Raw genomic sequence first — 8,863 nt, 5'->3', positions numbered from 1 at the left:
AAACAGGATGTGACAGGTGAAGCAGAAAAGTAACCATTATGTTACAACACTATGGTTTGGCTTTCGTTTCTGCCTTGCAATCGATTACATTTCACTTGAATACCACTGCAACGGCTGGAGCACAGGTGAGCCCAGAGAGCAACCAAAACGACACAAAAACGACATGCTCAAATATGGAATACCAAATCCTTCTTTCCGAGTCTTCCAACATCCGTAAAGAAACCCCACCTATGCATAATGCTTGATAACTTTTTAAAAATAAACATACGTGGATGACCTTGCGCATATCATAAGGAGATGACGGGTCCTTTGGGACGACGTGATCAAGAAATGGAACCAAACGATCCACCGGATCGTGACACTCCCTGTGAGGAGGCATTTCACGATTGCTGGAAGGCAGGAAGGTGAGAAACTCTCGTAGGGAAAGCAGAGCATCCACATCGTTGTCAAAAGCTCTGTGAGCAACACCAGAGACAGTGGTGTGAGTTTTAGAACCTCCCAGTTCTTCCTGAGTTAGTGTCTCATTTGTGACCTGTTTCACGACATCAGGACCGGTAATGAAGAGATGGGAGGTGTCCCGGACCATGAAAATAAAATCCGTGAGCGCTGGAGAATACGCGGCACCGCCAGCACATGGACCCATAATGAGGGATATTTGTGGGACAACGCCAGAAGCATCCACGTTGCGCTGAAAGATCTCTGAGACACCGGCGAGAGAATCAACACCTTCTTGAATCCGGGCACCTCCGGAGTCATTAAGACCAATAATAGGAACACCTATCAGCATCGCCTGCTCCATTATTTTGCAGATTTTCTGGGAATGCACCATACCTAGGCTGCCACCGTATACCGTGAAGTCCTGACTACGAAAAATAAACAAAACTATGACCAAAAAACGGAGAAACCATACGAACCTATACAAGAATACCCTACGACCGTTAATTGTGCCGTGACCCGTGACAACACTATCACATGGAATCTTATTTGTTGCCATTCCAAAGTTTGTGCAATTATGCTCCATGAAAGCATCATATTCAGTGAAGCTATTATCATCAAGAAGAATATCTATTCGTTCACGCGCGGTGAGCTTCCCACGCTTATGCTGCGCATCGATGCGTTTTTGACCGCCACCAAGAAGTACGTGCTCCCGCTTCTTCTTGATTTCTTTCTTGACTTCATATAAACGCTCCCATCCCGAAACCGTTGTTCGAAGTAAAAGTCGATTTACAAGCGAGAGTTGACCACACCATGACCTTGAAAGCATTATTCATGTCAAACGGTAGCAATTAAGAAATTTAAAAGATCGTGAGGTCTATGAGGTTTATGCATTAGAATTAATATTTTGTGTTATTTATATTTTTAAAAATTAGTGAATTTAAAAACAAAGTTTATTTTTTAAATTTATTTGTTATAATGGACTTTCAAAGACATCCGCCATTGCTACCGTTATCGGTATTAGCCATGTCGGCCGAGGAGAGGAAGGCTGAAAACGCCCAGGCTGTCGAGGTGCTCAGTCGCGAGGTTCAGAGCCTCGATGAAAACTCGTTCCCTACTCTGAAGTCGATCGGAGAGAACGGTATGTATTTATATTCCTTGGAAATCGTTTCCTAGAACTATTTCGTCTTCGCGGTGGCATCTCTGATACCCTCGATGTCGTCGATAACAAACGTGTAAAGATTCGGGCTAAAGTTACGATCCCAGTGGAGCAATATCCCAGCATAAATTTCGTTGGGAAGCTTCTTGGCCCGGGTGGTCAAACCCTCCGCTCCATTCAGGAGGAGACCCGTACTAAAATGGCTATTCTCGGGCACGGTTCGTTGAGGGATGAAGCAAAGGAGAAAGAACTCCTGTCTGGTGGCGACCCGAAATATCAGCACCTGAAACAACCCCTTCATTTGCAGATCGATTGTCTGGCTCCCCCTGCAGAAGCCTACTATAATGTCTCCCATGCGCTTGCTCAGGTCAAGCGTGTTATGATGCCGGACGCAAATGGCCAACAGAACGCTCCCTGGGGAGTCGGAGCTCCTAATGCTGCTAGCCGTGGCGCCGCGGCAATACGTGGCCGGGGACGAGGCCGTGGCGGCTTTGCCAATCAAGCTGCCTATGGAACTCCAGCGAACTTTGCCACTCCTCCGGCTGGAGCGATGCGTGGGGCTCGCGGTGGTGCCACTAGAGGTCGCGGTTGGGGTGTGAGCAGCGCAGCTCCTGCTGCCGGTCCGACGGCCGCTGCTGTTCCGGCACAAGGTGATGTCTATGGAAACGGAATGGAACAGTATGCTTATCCCGAGCAGCTGACCTACGATCAGAGTCAGTACACTGCTACAGGCTACGAGGACTACTCGGCTCAGTATGGTATGTTTTACCATGGCTCCACCCCGTGTTTTTCGCTCCCCATCCGACCATCGTTTCATCCGTGGTGTGGTCCATTTTTAACTTCTGTAACTGAAGATTTTTTCTTAATAACCTAACAACTCGCCCTAACTGCCAAATTTTCGACCTAGGCCAAACCGATGCATGGGGCAAAATGCTTACAACCGATAGTCGAGGACGAGCGCGTGCACATCCTTATGCCAGACCAGGAGGGAAGGAGGAAACTGCTTGAGTGCCTCCTAAACGCTTAAAATCTCCCAATTTTAAACTCCACTCATGCATTTGCGATCGTTTTCGCGAGGATACTTCACCTGTAAAATTGCGTATAAACTGCCCCTCCCTAAAATCCATTACTGTGTAGTGAAATATATGCCCGTATTATATATATATACATACATGCAACCAATTTTCATCGCGTGTGCATAATCTGTTTTAAATGTTCCCATTTGTTAATTCATTAACAAAATCAATTTAAAATTAATTTGCGTTTTGCTTTAACTTTCGGGCTGATCAGTAAACTCGTAAACATTGGGTTATGTAATTAAACGAAAGTGGTCTCGATCTCTATTGTCCTGCAGTTTTCAATGTTCATCTGAACGCAATTTCCAGTTGGATTTGTTTGGGGTTTGGTGAGTTTTATCATGCGGATTATTTGTTTCCAGCTTGCAATGGTGAGAAATTGCCTCGTCTTACGGGCACGCAGGTCTTCATTACGGGCAAGTACTGTGTCTTTTCAGCTCCTTTAGTTATTTGCTTTTATTCCCCCTTGTTTATGTTATTCTTACATTTTTTTAAATATATGCTCTTTGTTTCGGTGCTGTTTTGTTTCGACCCTTTGTGTAAACAGTTTGGGTTTTGAGTATATTAAAACTCGATATTGCTACGGGCGAGTGCCTGGACTTGGCTTTGCACAACGCAAAGGTTGGGTGGTGGTTGACTGTCTCGGCTTCTATCTGTTCGATCTCTCGTTATGCTGCACCAGTGACTTGGGCGCACCGGTATCGGTGAATTCGTTCCTTTGTTTCCGTTTCTTATTTCAGCGGGTGGGCGTTCGTGGGTAGTTCTGCTTTCGTACCCAATCTCCGATCCTTCAAGTCGGATTCTGGTTTTGTCACTCTGGGGGCCTGCGGTTCCCCACCTCGATTATTCCCATTCACCAGGTTTGTGCAGTTGATTGGTAGTGTCGTGTCTACTTGTTGCACACAGCGAGGGGCTGCTGTGAGCCACGGGGGTCACTGCTGCGGTTTCATTTGACAAAGGGTGATTGACTTATGTGGTGTCGGTGGTTTGCCCTTGTCACGGCAGAATGTGGTGGAGCTCTGGACGTTTGGTGAGCTCATTGCAGCCCGCATCGTGTGTGGAAGACGTTGGTTCCAAACCCTTTCCTTCATTCAGGTCTGAGGGCCTTAAGTGCATCACCATTTTTGGCTCTGGGAATCTGAGTGCTGCTACGTTGGTGTCCTGTTAGGCTGCACCACTGTGAGGTCATGTTCTGATGATCCGTTTTCCATGATTTGTGGAGTTTTCATTTGGTTAGTCAGAACGAAGGTTTATTTTGACCATAAATTAGGAGGAACGACTTGCTTTTACTCTCTCAAGGGGTTTCGTTTTTGCCTCCGCTTAGTACTGAGCGCTACACCTCACGGTTGATGGGTTTCAACAGTCATGGCGCGTTTCCGTGACTTGTGCTGTTCATTCCTTGGGTCTCGTCTAGCTGCTTCGATGGACTCTACCATTGTATGCAAATGTTGCTCGAGGATTCGTGGCGGAAAACGTTTGCTCTCGCCGCAAATATCGTTCAAGTCTACTCCTACTTTGTCATTCAATAATGGGCCGTCTTCGTTATGCTTAAGGTGTGGTAGCAATTCTGACTTGTTTTCGAGGTACGATTACAACAATTTTAAAGGCACCAAGACACCCGACGTCCCTAGGCTCTTCTAGACCTCAATTATCTTTCCCTTCATTATCTTGACAGACTACACCGCCGTACCCAGTCGTACTCGATAGTTCTGTGGCAGGTTTCTTTCGTAAAATCAAATGGGATGCACTCTTGTTCCGTCACAAGTTCTTAGCTGAATCATCTCAAGTCAGCCATCACCACAGAACACTTGGTGAGGTTAGGTGTTTTGACGTTCTTAGCATTCTTTTGCATTTCCGGCACTAGACCCTTGAAAGTACAACTAGCTTCTGGCATCTCTCGGCTACTTGTGAAATCGAGCGTCTTTCTAGCTAATTACTTCTGTGCCAAGGCGTTCTTGGCAGACAGCGTAGCTGCGTTCTGGTTGGCGAGACCTTTCCACCGCCCCAAATGTGTGCTAGTTTCCCATGTCACTGGTTAACGGGTAAAGCTTGTTTTCTTCGTGTTTTTAGTGCCTTTTCCCCTTTTTCTCACAATTCTAAAATGTCAGCAGTAGCGACATTTCAGCAGTTTGCTTGACCTTATCAGTGTCGGGCTGGGGTCACTTCACTAACCCGGATCCCCTTCCCCCCGCAACCTTAATCGAGGTCACAAATATGAAAAAATCATTCGTTAGCAGAGTGCATAAAGTCACATAGCTTGATTCCATTGTGCTATTAACTTTAGGCTGTCTTGTCGAAGAGGAAACGATTGTATGATAGCTTTCCCCATGAAGTTATTCAATAATTTTCCAGCCATTTTCGGTACTTCTCCATTTACGCACAGCTTCGCTCATATCTCGGTGATCAATCCGATGTGAGAAACGGCCATCAGAAGGAAGAAACTTCGCTGAAATAGGGCAATTTCTGCGTCACCGCATGACTAAACAGTCTCCCCTTTGGGGCTGGCTAATTACCATTGCCTTGGACTCAGCTGGAATGAAGCGGCTTATTAAGGGAACATCAGGAAGCAGCAACCTAACTAGGCATTCGTGGGAATTTGGGGTCGCGCCACGGGCAATTGGTAGGAGGCCTTGCATAGAAGCTCACTCGGAAATGGCCCACCTCGTATTTTGGTGAAATTTTGACCAAGAATTACGGAAATTAAACGTGGCGCAAAAAGTGGAACCATCCTAAAAGTTTTCCCATCCTGAATGTAATTCGCGGGTGCAATTGTGTGCCACAGCCTTCCAAGTCAACCTCCACCCCCTCATCTGGTTCGATGTTGATAAAGAAAACAAAGCACATCAACTGAAGGTAAGCCCTAAATGAATGGCCAAACTGGGTGTTTGGATGCTCCTCTTGCATTACCGCTCCCGTTTGAAGCCCCATTTATTCACGCGTCGTTAATGCCCTGATAAGTTTGTGCGGCGCTTAACTTCGGTGGCATATGTGACTGCTTAAATCACACTCCGTGTTGCGATTTGAAATCGCGTTGTATCTTGGCAAAAAAAGCACCTAATTCCAAGGTAGGTGAATGAAGCCACGTCTCCGCTTTACCACAATTTTTTCATTGGTCAGACACGACTGCCATCACTTTCATTCAATCACACGCAAACCAATGACTTGGCGAGTTACCCCGCTTTCCTGTAGCGTGATTGGCTGATGCCGCACGGTAGCTGCATGCAGTCGAATGTGCACTTCGTTTTGCTGACGTGGCTGCAATTATTACTGGGTATGCCCAGTGGAGCAGTTTTAACGGTGTTAGAGGGCATGTATTGGCCTTAAAATTGGGATTTTTTGACAGAAACAATCTGGTCGTTGCCTTACTGAAAAAGTCCATTTGTAGTAAAGGTGTGGGTATGCATACAAATTAGTGCCGAGCGCGCTGCTATAGAACGTAGTCGAGAGTGGCCTTCCGCTTAAGTACTGAGTGTGATGATACCAATTAATATGAGGGGTAATATCTCACGCAGGTTTTGTAGGTAGTCAGATAGAAGTTAGAATTAAAAGCACCGACAACTCTCACTAGCGATAAACGATCCATTCGTGGGTCCCATTAAAGCTGTGTTACTTTCGTTGTATTATGGCCGTCGAGGTAATCAGATTGCCTATACAGACTATTGTGTGTTAACCATCGTTAAGGCGTTCAAAGTTTGAGGCGAAGCCAAACTGGGCTGAGCAAAAAGGACTTATATTACACATTGTAACACTTTGTTAAATAAAACTTTTAGGGACGCCGCAGCTATTTGTACAATTTTTGTGCCTATACCTACTAAATGATTACAAGGAAAGTTCATCCGTTACACGAATGTATAGTCCTAAGTCAAGATTCATGCTGCTTGTACATGCGTATGTTTAACTGCACTGAAAACCCAGTCTCCGCTAACTGTACTTCTTCTGGGTAGTGTGCCAATTTGGCAACGCCTGCATTATCTCAGCCCTTGCACACGTTGGTAATAAATGTTTCAGGGAAGGCTCATTTTATTCCAGCTGAATTGATATTTGTGCGTCGTTCGGCATAAGAATATTATTAGCAGCAACAAATTTATTAAAATATAAGGAACAGGAGGGTAACAAGGATTAGAAAAGGCGAAAATGGGGAACTAAAGAGTTTCAATTATTCCCGAATTGGGAGTAATTAGGTATTACATTGCATCATTTAATTTGATGAAATTTGTAATTTTATTGTAACTAACCTAACTCGCAAGAGCGCTGTTAAGGCTAAAGTAAGCAAAAAAATGTTTAACTGGCAAAACTATCTTATGAAATTATAGGCTTCATCCCTAATCGTGACAATTATGGTATTCGGCAACGATTGTCGGGTCTAATTCAAAAAAATAACAATGCACGGGAAAGCTAGCGTGCGTTGCGCAAAACTTTCTTGCCTTATTAATAGATGTTTTGGTTCATTTTAAATTACTAAGCGTCGTACTTTAAGGTTATCCGCTATTTTCAAGGTCGCGTCCTTCCTGCTGGGCTAGGTTTCGTGCGCAGTGATGATGGACGAAATAATACCCGGCTTGTGGTTAGGCTCAAGACCAGATGTTTCAAAAATTTCCACACTTCATTGTAATGGAATAAAAGCAATTTTAACGGTTGACCTTCAACCGCTACCATTGTCAGCCTTTTCTCCTTTTAAACGTTTGTATATACCCGCCAACGACACGCCCTACGAAAATCTTTTAAAATCCTTCGAAAAGGCCATAACTTTTATTGAAGAGAACATTCGAAGTGGTGTTTTAGTACACTGGTAAGATTTTCCTCTCCTTTTTGTCCCCTAGTCTTGCTGGTGTATCTAGGAGCGCTACAATTGTTATTGCCTACCTGATGTGGAGGTTCCGAATGTCCTTTGGTGAAGCTTACGAAAAAGTTTTGAGGTCTCGTAGGGTTAGTCCCAACGACGGTTTTGTAAGTCAACTGAAGTGCTTCGAAAAAATGAACTTTACGTATGATCCTTCGTCAGAGGCCTACAAGGAATTCCAATCCCAATATGGTAATTGTGGTCTTCTATTTACCAGAAAATTTTTCTCAGCCTATCTGGGTGCCCAAATTCATATGCATTCCCCTTTTCTACCGGCTTATTACTCGTGTAGATTATGTCGGTATGCGGTTTAAATTTAATATTTGAATGTGTTATTAGTAACCCAGTTTTTCACTCCGACGAAATCATCTCTCACAACCGACCCCCTGAAAAGAAAAATTCTGAGGAGATGTAAGATGATTTTGGATTATATTTTGCAATGGTCAGACCTTGCGGAGAGGGTGAATTATTTACTGAATATTTGGAGTGGATGAACAATCTTACCTGTGAAATTCAGGGAAAAGTGAGTTTTTGTTTATTCCCTGTCTTTCTTTATTACTCGCTAATTTTGCGCTTTTCTGCTTTAAAATCCAGCTCTACTGCACCCGGTGCCTTGCAAAGCTCGGATCCTATAATTGGTGTGGTGAGTTCCCTTTCGTATCCTCCGTCAGATATCATGTCTTTGCTGAATGTGTGTCAGGGTTTAGGATTTTACTATCGCTCACCTTCTACTCCAGTAGATTACATTTGCTACCGCCGATTTCGTAAATTACTACTCGTGTCGCGTATATGTGACACTGGTTCTTTGTCAGTTCACGATAGCGAGTTGTATCAAATCGCGTCGTAACTTGGTTGTTCCACAAAACATGTAAATGTTTTTGTTTTAGACTAATAGCATTTTTTTCATCATTTTCAAGGGGAGGGGCAAGCACGTTTTTGGTTTGTAGTAGTCAATTTCCCCCTGAGGTCTTAATAGTGAAGATGCTAACTTTAAACACTCTTCCATTTAGTCGTTATTTTGCCCAAAGTATTGCCGAGTTGCTTTCGTTCCAAAGTAATAGTAGTGGTAACTGAAAACACACCGTTTTTACCAGTTTGCGGTTTTTTTCTTACGATTGTTGGATATGTACGTTAGCACACCTACAGCATTGACGAACATTTTACGCGTCTATCATAACCGGAGCAACAACTACGAGTCTATTAGCTCAACTCGTTACTGACCTCCTACTTGATCCCACCTCATGTTTCTATGCGTCATCCAAGTGATCACTCACTTGCTCATTGGCTAGACAATCAATATGTTCGCTGATGTCTCCAATCGCCAACTATGCTGCAGTACCTGCTTGTCTTGAA

The 8,863-nt window shown here is 44.2% G+C and overlaps 2 protein-coding genes across 2 annotated transcripts in view; one reads left to right on the top strand and one right to left on the bottom strand. All coding sequences in view use genetic code 11, as the record gives it.

Moving 5' to 3' along the window:
- EGR_05890 (Propionyl-CoA carboxylase beta chain) overlaps positions 1–1,264 on the bottom strand; it is a gene marked incomplete at both ends in the record, with an annotated part of 3,672 nt that extends 2,408 nt beyond the window's left edge. The window contains 2 exons of the mRNA XM_024495139.1: positions 183–228; positions 269–1,264. Of these exons, the coding sequence (XP_024350485.1) occupies positions 183–228; positions 269–1,264 (1,042 nt within the window). The remainder of the gene's footprint in view (positions 1–182; positions 229–268) is intronic.
- A 197-nt stretch (positions 1,265–1,461) lies between these two features.
- Positions 1,462–3,771, top strand: EGR_05889 (KH domain-containing, RNA-binding, signal transduction-associated protein 3; the record flags this gene model as incomplete). Its single annotated transcript, XM_024495138.1, has 5 exons — positions 1,462–1,576; positions 1,612–2,352; positions 3,033–3,090; positions 3,411–3,588; positions 3,676–3,771. The coding sequence occupies 5 exons, from the start codon at positions 1,462–1,464 to the stop codon at positions 3,769–3,771; spliced, it is 1,188 nt and encodes a 395-aa protein (XP_024350484.1).
- Positions 3,772–8,863: the final 5,092 nt, after the last annotated feature.

This window comes from Echinococcus granulosus (assembly GCF_000524195.1).
Source record: "Echinococcus granulosus chromosome Unknown EG_S00047, whole genome shotgun sequence".
NCBI classification, from domain to species: domain Eukaryota; kingdom Metazoa; phylum Platyhelminthes; class Cestoda; order Cyclophyllidea; family Taeniidae; genus Echinococcus; species Echinococcus granulosus.
This window is presented reverse-complemented; position numbering and strand designations above follow the sequence as displayed.